Source organism: Cibotium barometz, chromosome 25 (assembly GCF_041138505.1).
Source record: "Cibotium barometz isolate CiBa-2024 chromosome 25, ASM4113850v1, whole genome shotgun sequence".
Taxonomy (NCBI): Eukaryota; Viridiplantae; Streptophyta; class Polypodiopsida; order Cyatheales; family Cibotiaceae; genus Cibotium; species Cibotium barometz.
This window is the reverse complement of record NC_141070.1, coordinates 27,544,627-27,560,869: the sequence shown is the minus strand read 5'-3', so window position 1 is coordinate 27,560,869 and position 16,243 is coordinate 27,544,627. Positions and strand designations below refer to the sequence as shown.

The 16,243-nt window shown below is 42.0% G+C and overlaps 1 protein-coding gene across 1 annotated transcript in view; it reads left to right on the top strand.

Moving 5' to 3' along the window:
* The window catches only part of LOC147624426 (protein ORANGE, chloroplastic-like), a 77,203-nt gene extending 71,129 nt beyond the window's left edge, over positions 1–6,074 (top strand). Inside the window, exons 7-8 of the mRNA XM_086819421.1 lie at positions 5,678–5,814; positions 5,912–6,074. Coding sequence (XP_086675547.1) covers positions 5,678–5,814; positions 5,912–5,989 — 215 coding nt within the window. The 3' untranslated portion in view covers positions 5,990–6,074. The remainder of the gene's footprint in view (positions 1–5,677; positions 5,815–5,911) is intronic.
* Positions 6,075–16,243: the final 10,169 nt, after the last annotated feature.

The window sequence follows — 16,243 nt, the reverse complement described above, 5'->3', positions numbered from 1 at the left end:
CCTTCTTTGAGCCAATTTCACTCCCACTGGAAAAATACCGACAATGCATCTCTAAAGAAAGAGCCTCTGCTTCAATGGCATTTTCAACTTCCATATCAATGTCAGTTTTCCTTTCCACCAAGCTAAAGACTTATCCAGATGCCAAAGAGAATTAGCATGATGAGCAATCCATGGAGGAGGTAATATCAAAATCGATAAGCCTGTATAGAAGTCAATAGATGCAAAGGCTGGGAGGATAATCTTGAACTTGAAGACTGAAGATGCCAATCTTGAAGCCTGTCTCTTACATCCAGTGTTGGAATCAGAATGAAAGGGTGTAAGAGATGTGCAATAGCTTTCCATATAGATCTATGATGCATCCCAAGATTATATTGTTGGCATGCTGCCGGAAAAGAAAGAATTTGCCCTCGAGTATCTACCACGTCGTCAATGAACCGGATGCCCAACTTCATAAGATTGTAAGCTCTGATTGGTTGTTGTACAGCAAGGGGAGCGTAAAAAAACAGCACTCCAATGTATGCTTTCCATTCGAAGCGAGGAAGCTATAGAAGCAGGATGGGGAGACCATTTGATGCGAGAGAGCACTTTCTTCCAATCTTGAATCAAGGAAGTAGAAAATGGACAACCAGGGATTTTACCTTGAAATTTGCCGAGTACTACTTCCGATGGATCAACTAGCCAACGACCATAAGCATTTGTGCGCATCTGACCACACAAAATTGCCAACATGATAGACCAAGGCTGCTCTTGTTGAAAAAAGGTTTTGAGCATAGTGATCTTTCTTTGCCAGCACATGAAATTTGATGTTTATAATATTCAAACCACCATGCATTCTTGGTGAGCAAAGCAGGTCCATTTTGAGCAACCTTAAAGCTTTTTTATGAAGCTTAGTTTTTCAAAAAATCTCCATGGCTTGAGACATAAAAGAAGAAAGATCTCGAGATGACCAATGTAAGAGAGGAAGGTAGAAGTGGACATAAGCCAGAACAATGGACTGAACAATTCGAAGCCGTACGTGCAATGGCCAAGTGGAGATCTTCCAATATTCTAATTTGTCCTGAATTTTGTTTAGCACCCAAGATATTTGTTGCTTATTTCTGATTTTCTAGCCAATGGGATAACCCAAATGTCTTACTATGCTTTCCGGATAAATAATCTGGCCGGGCCACAGGATAGCATGCCAGTCACAATGCTTGAGAGGTAAGAGTTTTGATTTCTGAAAATTAATTTTTAGACCAGCTGCCAACCCGAAATCTGAAAGAGTATCCATCAATAGGCGAAGCTCCAGAGGACTGTTCTTTGGCATGAAGAATGAATCATCTGCATAAGCCTGTGCAATGAAAGGCCGTGAACCAGAAATCTGAAGCCCCTCTAACTGTCTAGTATCAACCAGATGATCCATATAAAGAAGCAAAGGATGTGAAGCAATAGCATAGAACAAAGCACTGAGAGGGCATCCCTGTCGAACTGATCGTTCTAGAGTCCAAGACTCAGACAAATGTTTCCCTATAAAGCATTGAGCAGTGGAATTTGAGTAAAGCCAATATATGACATTAACTAGCTTTGGCCCAAAACCAAGTTTAGACATGATTTGAGAAACATAATCCCACTGTACCGTATCAAATGCCTTTGCCACATCCACCTGCATGACCAAGACATCTTGAGCAGAGTATTTTGCATATTCCATTGCAATGAGAGTATTGGAGATATTATCATGTATATGCCTTCTTGGAACAAAACCATATTGCCTGGGATGAAGTCCATCATGAAGGATATCCTTTATCCGATGTACCAACATTTTAGCAATAAGTTTATATATAACAGGCATCAAAGTGATAGAGGCCTCCAGTCATCCATTGTCTCACACAGAGGTTTTTTGGGCAGAAGCTTAACCAGACCATGCTTCCAAGCTGAGGGAAGATGTTGATGCTGCCAGGCTACATTAATGAGCTTCAAGATTGGACCCTTAATTCATCCCAGAAGGCTACAAAAAATTCAACCGTCAAACCATCCCAGCCTGGGGATTTATGTTTACCCAAATGTTTGAGGGCTTCATCCAATTCAGTATCTGAAAAGGACATTTCCAGCATTGAAGCTTTTTGCAAAGAAACAATAGGAGAAACAAGCTCAATAAATCTGCTCCGAGCCAATGCAGCCTGAGGTGTAGAAGAAGATGGTAGAGAAAAAAGAAGCTGAAAATGATCCAGACATTGTTTTTCTAGCTGCGATAAAGTCTGGGTCCAAAGACCATCGGGTTTCCCGACTCTCATGATAGATTGACTTTGTCTGTACGTGTGTAAATTTCGAAAGAAAGATTTCGAGGAGCAACCCTTATCTAGCATAGGTTTAACTCTAGCCCTTGTCTGCCATTTGGAAAGCTTGCGTTTATCATTAGCATCAATTATGGAAGAAGCACAAGACAATGAATTCTGTTTAGAAGCAGAAAGAGACCTTTGATGGCTAATCTGTACCAAAGACTGCTTGTATGATTTCGCCCACTGGATATGCTTTCTGGTTTCTGCCATGTACCATCTTCCATATTCCTTAATGACATTTTGAATACGATGTACAAAAGAGTTCCAAGCAAAATCCAGATCCTCCTGAGCATGAGATAACAATGGCTTACAAGCCAATCTGATCATTTGCTGGAATTTTTCATGAGAAAGATATAATTGATTAACCTGCAAATGTCTGACTAAAGAGAGCTGAATATCATCCAGAGGCATACCAAATGAAAGGTTGAGCCAAAGTGGAGTGTGATCAGATAGTTGTTGAGAATAATCAGTTCACATTTGACATGTATAATCATCATATTGTTGAGCATGAATAAGATACCATCTATCAAGCCTGGCCCAATATTCTGTAAAAGCATTATGATGATATGTGAATCCCAAAACCGAAGGGTGAGTTGCTGTCCATAAATCTGCAGTATGAAGTGATGAAGTCATATGTTCCCATTGCTAGATTTCAGAGGGAAGCATATGGGATTTATGTGTGGTATTGTCCTTCCAGTGAGGAGAATTATTAAAGTCACCACAAAGTAGAGCATTTGAGGACCAAGGATATTGGTTTATGGAGTCCCACATTTGAGCTCTGGAAGCTGAAATTTGAGAAGCATACAAGGAGCCTATTTCAAAAATCTCTCCATTGATCATACATTGGATAATCATCCATCGGCCACAAAGATCATTATATGCTACACAGGGCTGCAGATCATGTCTGGCTAAAATACACAACCCAGAGAATTGTCCAGATCCTGCATAAAATATATCATATCCTGAAAAGAACCCATGCTGGCCAGCAAAAGAATGCTGATTATGCTCTTGCAGACACACAACATCTAGATGAGTAATATTTATATAATGCCATAGGAGCCTCCATTTATGCTGATTGCAGAGGCCCTGTATGTTATAAGAAAAACATTTAAGAGAAGTACGCATGAAAATATGTACAAGAGATGAGCAGTCCTCAAAGAGAAAGGGAGGAATCAGGCCTCTGCCATTGCCACAGGGTCTTGCTGACCCTGAGAATCCAATTCCCTGACTAGATCATCTTCTTCACAAAGTGGAATACCCTTCTTAACTGCATTGACCCCCATGCCTTTGAGATGGGGCTGTCCGAAGACGTAGAAGGTTGACCAGGAGATGGAGCAGAAGCATCCCAATTACGAGATTGGAGAGGTCTTTGTTTGAGAGGCACCGTCTTCTTTGCATTCTGCCAAACCTCGTGAGGAGATGAATTATTTTCCACTAGCTTGCTTTTTCCTTTATCCTTGTTTTGAGCTGAATTGGCTTGGTTCCGTGTATGAACTGAAGGCTTTGGTCCTTTAGCTTCAGTCTTTTCCACGTAAGTCTTTTGACCTCCTTTAGTAGATGGCTGAGGAATGGCAGCTGGAGGAGGCGGATGAAGGATCGAGGGACACTCAGAAGCTAGATGCCCGAACTTGTGAGAACAGAAGCAAGCTCCAGCAAAAATGCCCCATTTCAAAGTAAAATATTTCTTTCCCAAATTAACACCCTCAATCTCAACTGCAATAGAAGAGGGGGTTGGTCTATCAGTATCCCATAAGATGCAAAAACGATTTTTATTACCTGTGGGACGAGGGGGACAGATCACTTGTCCCAATGTCATTGCTAAACCTGGAAGCTCTGTTCTCATGTATGAACTGAAGGCTTTGGTCCTTTAGCTTCAGTCTTTTCCACGTAAGTCTTTTGACCTCCTTTAGTAGATGGCTGAGGAATGGCAGCTGGAGGAGGCGGATGAAGGATCGAGGGACACTCAGAAGCTAGATGCCCGAACTTGTGACAAGAGAAGCAAGCTCCAGCAAAAATGCCCCATTTCAAAGTAAAATATTTCTTTCCCAAATTAACACCCTCAATCTCAACTGCAATAGAAGAGGGGGTTGGTCTATCAGTATCCCATAAGATGCAAAAACGATTTTTATTACCTGTGGGACGAGGGGGACAGATCACTTGTCCCAATGTCATTGCTAAACCTGGAAGCTCTGTTCTCATGTAATCTGGAAAATCAACGACTTCAACCCATACAGGGCAGTGATGTTTAATGAGACTCTGATAATCCTTATTAGGAGACCAAGGCATGATGTGCACCATTTGACGACCAAAAAATAAAGGGGACATTTTCAGCATCTTTTGTCTTGTCAATGCATCCAAGAGATGAACTTCATAAAATCCTCTGGAGGCAAAATAGACTCCTTCTACATAGCATCCACCTAGGAGAGAATTCACCCATTGTTCCACATCATTAGCCGAGGGTATTTTACTTGGAAAAAAGATGATGACTGCAATTTGAGAGAGCTTCTTCAGAGGATGCACAAGAGAAGGCAACTTCATCTTGTAAGTGAGTTCCGGAGCAGGTAGTATCCATTCTCTTCTACTTTGTTGAAAATCCTCATTCAACATGTCAAACACATAGGAAGCATCTTCAGATGAAGGAGCTATGGGGGGCAGAGATTCCCTTGATTGTCTTTTAGGTTCAGGAGAAAGAGCTCTCGACATAATACTTGCTTGATTCTGCCATCGAGACTATTCGATTCAGCAGGAAGACACAGATCAGAAAAAAGGGGGACAGCTCTATTGGAATACTATCTTACACAGAAGGGAAAACAGAGACCTGTAGCGAGGCGCGCGCGCGCGCACACACACACACCCGCACACACACACACTACCGGATGTGTGCGCACACATAGACACATGCACATACACATGATCGCAATCATAATTCAGAGTAGGTGCCCTTCGCCTCCAGAAGTGATAGTAACTCAGTTCGATAGTTTATCTATGAAGATTTGTCTAATGTGGTGAACCTGCACCTATTTGTGCGCCCTGATGACATGAGTAGGATGTCATAGCATGTAGTCAATGCTATGTGCATGATTTGAAGCTTTGTGAGTAGACTCTCTCGAGTCAAGATTTATTTTGGTTTTTGTTAAGTTTGGGAAATCACCTGGTTCCTGAACTTTAGGGATGGAGCTAAGAGTAGTGAAGCTCATGTTTTTTTTTAAAAAAAAAATGCATCTCCTGGTTTTTTTTAAAAAAACCTGTATCTCCAAGCAGATGGAAAATCTAACGAGGAACTTGCATTTTGTTCCATCCTGGAAATGTAAGAGGATTGTCCTTTTCAATGATTCATCCATATCACCCCTCTGTGGCTTCAGGTTACTTGGCATGTGCACGCTGTTCAGGCACTGGAGCATTGGTTGCACTGGAGGCTGTATCAACCGTCGGCAGTTCTGACAGTCCATTAAGGCCTCCAACAACTCAAAGATGTCCAAACTGTTCTGGAGCTGCAAGAGTAAGTACTGCTAGGATGTACACAGACACACACACACACACACAAAACTATGAATTAGGCGATCCTTAAAATTCATTTCCTCTGATTTGGCTGGCAGGTCATGTGCCCAACATGTCTTTGCACAGGGATGGCCATGGCAAGTGAGCATGATCCCCGCATCGACCCATTCGATTGAGAACATAACCATACTGTTGATCTGTGACCGCTATATAGTGTGAGATAATGTAATGTAATGTTCTTGGAATATAAGTGTATTTGTTGTGTGATTTAAAATAGGTGATCTTTTCCAGTGTAAAGGGAGTTATAAGAGAGTGCTTGATGAGAAGGGGGTAAGGCACCACTACTATTAAGTGGAGTTTTGGGGATACAACCACCACAAGCGAGTTTAAACAAACATTGCTTGTGAAAATTCTGTAATCTCTACCATCTCATGTCATCATATCATGTTGAATTATTATAAAAGATAATGTTCAAGGTCTCAAGCTGGATGGTAAGAGCATTTTCATTGTTCTTGGAGCTTATCAAATTTTCAAGAGATTGCTCTTTTTTACCTCTTGGGTGGTATGAAACCTTTCTCTCAAACTTCACACTACTCCTACCCTTTAAGAAAAGCTTCTAGAAAATTGAGGGTTTTTTTTGTAAAAATTAAATGATATTCAACCATACTCAACACTAAAGTCTGTTTGCCATGATAGAGAATCTATCTTCTGTGAATCTAGTGTGTGGCCATGTTGTTACTAGGTTGCAAACTTTTTGCTTTGTTTCAAATATATAACAAGTTATTTCCTTGTTTGGCTAAGGTTATCTACATGAACATGCCTGTTTTGTGCAAGCTATTAATTTGTCAGAGTTTTTGGGCCATGGTTCTAACTTCTAGGACAAACCATTTATCATAAAAAGTTAGGAATGAGTTTCACAATAATGATACTAGCACAAGGAAAACACTAAATAGTGGTATCAACAACTATCAGTGAGTGAGCATCTCAATGGATCTAATTGATTGAGAGCATCTCTTGGAAATAAGCAACAAGTCATAATAACACACATGTGTGCGTCTATATATATATATATATATATCTTTACATATATGTATAGATATATGCACGTATATAAATAGACGTTAAGTACATGCACATGTGCACATGCATGCACACATGTACGCATGCATACATATACATGTATATGTATGTAATACATATATGTATAGATACACACATGTATATAGACATAAGTACACGTACACATGTACATGGACATATAGGTACATGCACATATACACATATATGGATAGGCCTATATATGTGTGTGTGTGTGTAGGGGGAGAGAGGGAGGGAGGGAGGGAAAGGAAGGGAGATGTCTTTTAAAGGCCTTGAAGGGTTTAGAAGACCACAGAGAATATTATAGTAACGCTAGCAAAGCCATGGAGGTATTGATCCATGGGAAAGTTGAAAAATGAAACTAGCTACCTATGTTGTGAACATGCATAAGGGGGAGACAAACAAATAAACACACGTACACACATGTACACACATACATACACATATAGGTACATGCACATACACACAATGACACTACCCCATTTGCTATGGCATTGTGATTTCTCTCGTGCTTTCTTGATTGTTAGGGCATCTTTGCATGTAATTCCTGGGAGCTCAATTTGGGAAGACATTCTGACTTTTTGTCGGAATTCCACAACGATATTCTGCCTTCGGGGTATTCTTCACGTGGACTACTTTTTGGGCAATGTGGACAATATGGCAAAATAGAAATCATATGCATTATGCATTATGGACATTCGTCTTGATCAATATGCCTACTTCCAACGCTTGTTGAGACAGTTCCTACATGACTGTCGAAACTTGCAACAAATAGAGGACCATCAATACATGGCAGCCTTTGACTGTTTCTAGGTAGTCACATCCCTGGCCCGTTACAAAGGGGCTTGAGTTGTATCATGATGTTTTGTTTGTGGTTTTCACCTGGCACTGAGGTTCCCCACAGGTAGTATAAAAAAAGAAGTGTGGGGTCCTGAGAGAGGAGATTGTATAAGTGTGCGCTCGCGTGTGCTATAAGTTCCCTGCACTCGTCACTTGTTCTCTTGCTCTTGTCGCTGTCGCTTGTTTTCTTCGAATTCCTATCATCGCCACTTCCTGTCGTTTGTTTTCTGTTGCCCTTGCCGTCTGCCGTCTGCCTTCTACTTCTTCTTCTGCAACTGTTCGTCTCTTGTCTGTTGGTTGTCATTTTTGTTCATCGCTGCTGCCTTTGCTTTTGCTTAGTCTTCTGTCTCTAGTGTCTGTTTATATGTAAGAGAGAGAGAGAGAAAGTGTGTGTGTGTGTGTTTATATGTAAGAGTGTGTGTGTGTGTGTGTTTGATGTGCTGCATTATGATTTCCAGGAGCGTTAGGCTGCGTGAAACAAGCCTCGCTGTATTATTTGTGCTCTTCCTTCTTATGAATGTGGTTGTCTGTGCGCTGGTCTTCACTTCTGGCTTTGTGGTACAGACGCCATGGGGCAGGCAGCACGGAGTTGATGTTAAAGTACAAAACATTTGTATATATAATCTTACCCGAGGTTAAGAAGTTTTCTGAGAGTTCAGCCTTTGACATTGCTCGATGGTTGAAAAATATGCTTAGAGGATGTTATGTAGATGGGGTGTATAATGTTGTGAAGTGGTGCTTACGGATCCCACACAACCTTGGAAAAACCACCGCTGTTTTATGGCAGGCAAATGGTCCATGTGCTCCCATGGAATCCAACTAGGGATTATCACACACTTATCAAGCATCATTGCCCCATGGTAGTCAAATTTTTAGTAAATTATAGCAAGGCACTGCTTTTAGGTTTGTTGTCTGTGCTTTGCATTGCATGTGATGGGAAATTACAATCATTTCTATATACTTTGGGACACTGACAAACCCACCCCTCCATGTGTTGGCGTGGAAATTGATGATGTATAGATGTGGGGAAGAATGCTTTGAACTCAAATGGGGAGTTTTTGCAAGAGCTTGTTTTACCTGTCAAACAAGTTTGGATATCTGGCCTCTAAATCCCCCACACTGACTTTGCTTTGATCATGAATGATTTGATGCCTCAAACTAAACCCCCTTTTCCTTAAAATAGCTAATCCACATCTTGTGGTTAATATGGGTGTCTAGACTAGAAATAAAGTTGGACCGTAGGCACAAGTGTGTTCTGAGCCACCTCAGAAACCTGCTATTACAAAAGAGAAAATCATGCTATAGGGCTAGCAAACCCCACGTCTAAGAAAAATGATCAATGTTAAACCTCGATCATCAGAGTCCCGCACTTCGACGACGGCCACTATATCCCAGAGTAAGGCATCCACTTCTACCCATGTTGATGCTGGAATGTTGTGGGTTGTTGTACTTAAGGGTGGAATGCGAAAATTACAGAGCATGCAGTCTGATATTGAGCATGCCCATGTTAATGCTAGAGTGTTGTGGGTTGATGTACTTAAGGGTGGAATGCAAAAATTATAGAGCATGCAGGCTGATATTGACATGGCTTTCACCATTGATCAACATGCATGCACCAATAATATGCCTGACATATAATGTACAAGGGTTAAATAACGTGATAATCATCATGCTCTTGTTGGACAAACTGGTTATTTCCATGATTATGATATATATTATGCAGGCTTTTGACTACTTTTCTAGTGTTTGTGTACTTATATGACATGCTTTACACATAGTAGTGGAATGGATTCGATATGGTGGAGGTGTTTAGCTTGCGGTGGTCGATGCAGGCCCTCAACTTCCCATTTTTCTTCGAGACAATGATTATTAGTGAAAGCCATTCTACCCTATCCACCACTGGATAGATGAACCCAATTCTCAGCACCTTGTCAATTTCCTCCTTCACTTGTTTTGTGTAGTTGGGGTTTATTATGTATCTGCTTTGCTGGGATAAGGATTGCATCCTCTTTTAAGTTAATCTTGTGTTGGTAGAAGCTAGGATCAATCCCCTTCATGTCTGAGTAATTCCAAGTGAACACATCTTTGTAGGACTTTAATAATTCCAGGAGCCTTCCTCTGAATTCTTGATTCAGCTAGGCACTGATTCTGACTGTTTTTGGCTCTTGGTTGTCCCCCAGGTTCACTTCTTCCAGCTCATCTTCCTGGACTTTGATGTTCCGCTTCCTGAGTTGGGCTTCCTCTTGCTTGAGGGCTATCATTGTTTTTTCCTGCTCGGCCTGTAGTTTTGCCATACTATCACGAGTGTCCTCCTCCTCTTCTTGTGCACTTTCTTCATTTAGTAGCACTTCAGGATGAGCCACCAAGCATTTTGGAATGTATCTTTATACAATCCTTTCTATGTCCATCTCAAATAGGGACATCAGATTTGCATTCTCCTTCATGATCTTCTCTTCTTCGCCGTCTTCTACCCCTTCCCAGTAGTTAGGCCTTTTGCATGTATCGGTCGGTTCGCCGGGTTTAGCTTGTCTTTTCCTGACTAAAATGCAGACTTTTTTCCCTCTCCTGATTGTGATCTTGTTCGTGTCCTAGTTGTGCTTTATTCTTCCACTCCCGAGCCACGATCTTCCCAAGAGCACGGGATATGCACCCGCTATCTCACTCATTTTGAGAACTATGAACATGGCACTAAACATGCATCTTGCCACTTCTATTTGTTATCCTCTGATTATCCCAACTGGTTGGACCCTTCTTTGGTCAGCCATGTGGATCTAGAACAGAGCTAGCTGGATGTTAGTAATTCCTAGCTTTTTAGCCAAACTATCTGATATTGTGTTTACTCCTGGCCCTCCATCCAAAATGACCCGTCATTGTCTCTCCTCTAATCTTGACGGTCACTTCCAGAATGGATGTATCACAGTCCTAGACTGTTTCCACATTCTTGCATTCTACTGCCTCTGCTGGGCCAGGTTTTTCGATTCCCTTGCAAGGGCATCTACACCAGATTCTCATTTGGCAATATGGCTTGAAGTAGCTTTTGCCTCTAATTGGGAACCAGATTTACATTTAATCTAGTGCGATGTTCAATTTCATCTTGATGAGATTCTCCGATGAGATTCTCCCAACAGGTCGTATTCCTTCACAGAGTTACTGCTTTTCTCCTTATCGGTTGTTGGCGTACCTTCGTTTCTGTACATCCTTCCTTCTTCCTCTTTTTTTTTTCCCTTTTTGTTCTTGACTTCCCCTTGTTAGTTTTCTGATTTGGATTCCTTCTAGATTTCCTTCCTTTTCTTCTCTCGAGATGCTTATGTTGCTCTGGGCTATAATTGGCTCGAGTTGGCACTATGGCATCGGCTTCTTTCCTATGCCAATCTCTTCTCTTTTCTTAAACAGGTTTTTCCTCTCTAGATTTTCCTCAAGATGCTCTCCCAGGGGTGGGATTTTCTACATTATCCTCACCATCCCTTGTGCGCTCTCCACCAAATTTTTGGTGATTTGTTCACGGACTCTCTGCTACCCTGACACTGTTCTGGCTTTTGTTTCTATTTTGGCTTGGCATTTCTGCCAATCATTGTTGTGAGGTTGATTGGTGATGGCCTCTATAACACCAACAGTAAGGCACACAAGAAGAAAACATAAAGGGACTAGAATTACGGGATGCTAAAATCCCAGATCTAAGGGCACCAATCAACTCTGCTCCTATCCCCAACCCTTCAAAGCAGATGAGGGGCCATAATTATGGGACGCTAAGATCCCAGATCCAAGGGCACCAATCAACTTTGCTCCTATCCTCAACCCTTCAGGGGCTGACACCTTTGGACACCTATACACTTTCCAAACTTACTCAGTTGAATCCTCCAGTTGTCCTCTTGAGTTGACCTAATCTCCAATGACTCTGATCTTTTGTAAAAATGCCCCAGCTGACCTCTTCTGACAATCAACTGCCTTTATTTCTCCCTAGCTGACACACAACTGACCTGAATTCTCCCCAGCTGACACACAACTGACTATAAATGAGATTAGATGGCTAATGCTGACCCTAGTTAGAAATGAGTCCTCCAAGATCTTTTATTGTCCTCTAGCTTCAGCTAACCTCAAACCCTCAACCCCAAAACCTCGCTGAACACTTTCCTGACGCTTTTCTGACCTTCTGCTCTGGCACCAATCCGACTGAACTTAATAGATACTGACTGATAGAAATAGACCCAACTGATTCTGCAGTCTCAACTAAATCAGATTCTTTCTCTCACTTGTTCGTTGACTCTCCTTGACTCTCAGGTTGCTCTAACCTCAACGAGATATCACACTATAGACTCTCTACTGACTGCAGACACATAGCTGACTCCAATATGACTGAATTGACTCGGCTGATTATTACAACTTAGTTGGATAACACTTCCTCTCCTCTGTGTCCTCTGACACTCTTAGATTCTCAGAACACTTAAACCTGGTAAGGATCCAACACTATAAACACTCAGCTGAGTAGACTCATAGCTAACTCTAGATCACTACTCAGCCTACTAACCCATCTGACTACTAACTGTTGACAACCCTATGACTGTCAGGACAAAATCAAAACCACTTCCCTTCAACCCAAAAAAACCAATCCAAGACTTCTACACCTTCAGCTGATTATATCTGATGCTCAACTGACCTTATCTGACTCTGTACCCTCACATCTAATGCTGACTAAGTTAGCATCAGTTCCCTAAACATGAGATTGACACACACATATGATCTATCCCTATAAACTCAATCAAAACCACACCTACATCATAACAAAAACTTCAAGACAAAAGATAAAATCCAAACTCTCTGTCTACTTCAGATAGATAAAAAAACACTTCAATGTCTCAACATCCCTCAGACATGGGCACTAACATAAGAAGAAGACACCAAAAAAATTTAAGGATTCCCCCATCATAGGTAGACCCTAATGATAACACTTCATAGCATTATCTCACCCAAGACTTCAAAATTCATATAAATCAGCATTTAGCTTACACTCACAGCAGCAGCTACTACAGTTGAGGAAGAACTGGTTTGGACCAAGTCTCTAACAGAGATGCTACTCAGGGAACCTAAGGAAACCACCTCCTCCTAGCTGACTCTCTGGTCTTTAGCACACCCTCTTCTCTGACCCCACCAAACCTTCTCACACTGTTCTAATCTTCTCTCTGTGAACTTGAAAATCTGTAGTAGGACCTCTAGCTTGCAGCCTTCCACAAAGAAAGCTGACCCCTGTAGGTCACGTCTCCATTGTAGTCGCTCTCTCACTCTCTCTCCCTCTCTGGTGGTCTCTCTAGCCACACCTCCTAGAGAGTCCCTCTTCTCCTTCACTCTCTCCTCCTACAAACTTCTCCAATTCTTCTCCTTTAACTCGTCCGTTGTGCCTTGCTTTCTTCTTGAACATTGCATAGCCGGGTTCACTCGTTCACCCATGCACTTTCCTTTTTCATTTTGCACCTGCGCAAATCCACTAGTCTGCCACATCACTTTTGCCACTTGGGATCCTCTACACACTTTCTTATATATACACTTCTTCGATATATTCATCATGTTTGGGTTGGGCTCGAGATTCTCCTCACAACATCTTGACAAGTCCTTGTGATCTTGTCATCACAGCCAACACCTTTTGGTGGCTTTTCTTGTTCTTTTCCTGCCCCATGGTCCACTTTTACCATGTTCACAACTGTATCAGCTCATGCCGGGTTCGCCTCCCTTTGCGGTCTCGCCTCTCTTGCAATTCCTGTTGATGGCATTAAAATATGGGGTAGTCATTTTGTCTATGTCCTAGACCATTGCCATAGAAACATGCTCCCCTTGGTCCAAATCTACCACCTCCTCTTCCATAAGGTCTGTTGATTTGAGGTCTTGGTAACCTGGTAACGGCTGGAGCTTGCTGCATTCTGCCTTTCCATCACCCTCGGATTCTTGTTCCGAGTAATATAGTAACACGTTTCTGCAGTGTGGCTGTTCCTCCCCAGATAGTGCAAATCTACTGAGTGTTCCTTAACTGACACTCCTCCTTCATGTGCCCTTGATTGTTACACCTTGTGCACTCAGATGTCTGGTATGAGTCTAGATCCTATGTGTCCTCCGATAAATCTTGGCTAGGGCGGCCTTTAGTTCTTCCTAAACATTTACTGCATGCTTCTTGCCTTTCTTTTTTTAGGGCTTCCGCTCTTTGGCATTCAACTCTTGACTGGACTCTGATTCTGAGGTATCTTCTCCGAAATTTGATTCTGAAGTTGGGGTATTCAGTTGCATAGTCTTCTATTGCCCTCTTTTTATGTGTTAGCCTCTATAGCTTTTCCAGCACCTCCGTTATGGTGTTCTCTTTCCTGAATCTTTTCATGAAGGCCTTCTTCAGTTCTTCAAATATCTAGAAGTGCTCTAGACCATATTGTGCATACCAGTTGGTGGCTTTGCCACCCAACATTGTTGCAAAATACTATGTCTTTTGCGGATGGAGCTCTGGTGGCTAGGAACGTGGTTTCAAAGGTGAAGATGTGGGCATCTAGATCCTCCCCGTTGTTGTCCTTGAATTTAGGATACTTGAGAGACATCTTTCCCACAGCTACCGGTTTTTCTTTCTGAGCTTCCTGCCTCCTGTTTTGTGGCTCTTTGTGATCTTCTTCCTAATTCCTCAGTGGTTCCTGAAACTGTCTTTCTAACTGACGTGGAATCCCTTCTATTAGTCTTCTTGAACAATGCAATTGTCCTTCATGCTCTACAGCTTTGGCCTGTCTGTGGGGGCGGTGCCGCATTGCTCTATTTGAGCTACCTTCATTCTCCATGCATGTTCCATTGTGCTCTTATGACTCTCTCTTGAACATACCTAACACCAGTGTGTGCACACTCCCTTTCCTGATTTATTTCAAGTGGCTTCACTCTCCTAACTAACTATGCAGGATTGACCTAGGACTAACCTCTAATTTCCTACTCCCCTATCTGGCATACCAGTTCCACATTAGGATCACCAAAAGTGTCGGTGTCTGGTCAAGACCCGCCGATACTTATGTGGTTCCAGACCACCTAATCGGCTCTAGAGGAGTCGCGATAATGTAGCTGCGCCCAATGCAATAAGCCAATGTGAGAATGTTGAGCTATCGTCTACCTAAGTGTGGGGAGATTGAGCATGAATGCAAGTAGGTTAGTTCCTATGGCTATCCAGATTCCAAATAGACTACCACATCTAGATAGGAATGACTTAACACAAGATTGAACACTACATAGGTAGAGATGAATAGATAGAAAGCAACAGTAGGACAAGGTCCAATACATTATTGAGCTATTACAGTACAATGCCTTAGAGGAACTCTACCCATGAGTTTTTCTCTCAACTCTCCTGTGTCCCTATTCAGTACTATTCCGCTCCTCAGAGCCTAAGTAGACTTGACATGTATATCTCTATCTAGACAGTGATGCACCCTCTTCCAGAGTCTCAACTGGGTAGGCTAGATCCACTCTCTCATCTGTCCCCTTATCCCACTAATCCCCCTTTTTCCATTACAACCACAGGTACTACCCGTTCATCAAGAAGCTATTATAAGATTGTTACAAAACAAAAAGACCCAGTTTATTGCACAATGGTCAGTCTAGCAAGTGATTTAGGCGGTGGCCAAAAGGGCTGGTTGGCCGCCGCCAACAATATGCATGTTATGAAAAGAAATGTATGATGTATGTTTTCTTTTTGAAAGGTTTATTTTTCAATGGAGTTCATGTGTGAAATTTTCTTAAGCGGTGTGTGAGTAAAGTAAAAATTTATAGTATGGATGCGTGAGCACACCGGCTTCATAGGTCTAGCGGAGGGTGGAAGGCTAGACCCATGGGATTGGGTAGGCTAGGTCGAGCCTATGTTTTGTCGCATACTTAGGATTCATTTGGTATGGTTTCTGGCTAGTTGGTCTTGATCCTTCTATGATTGGAATCGTAGAAGGATCATTTGTTCTATCTCATCGATGAAATCCACAATGAATTTATCTATTTCCTCCTTTACAATTGTCGCATACTTAGGATTCATTTGGTATGGTTTCTGGCTAGTTGGTCTTGATCCTTCTATGATTGGAATCGTATGCTGCACCACCTCAGGTGGTACACCCTTCATCTCCTTGTAATTCCAAACAGTCCTTAAATTCCTTAAGGAGGATAACGAGCTCATTTTCTTCAGCCAAAGTCAAGTCCTTAGAAATATATATGGGTTTGGCTTCCTCCCCTGGTCCCGCAATATCAACTTCCTTGACTTCAGCCAAGCCATCATATGATGTGGACAACCTATCTTCCATAACCCTTTTTGTCGTCAGTCGGACCACTTTTCGATTATTCACAGTATAGGTTTTGAAGTGGTCTGGTACTGAAAGCAAGTCTAGTTTATCCTCATTCTCACTTTCTATTTTAGCCATGACTTTTCTGGCTCTCGCTCGGCTTCTGCCAGAGCTTTGTGCCGTTTTCAATGCCCAGCTTTCGTAAGCTTAGGTGTTTCCGACTCT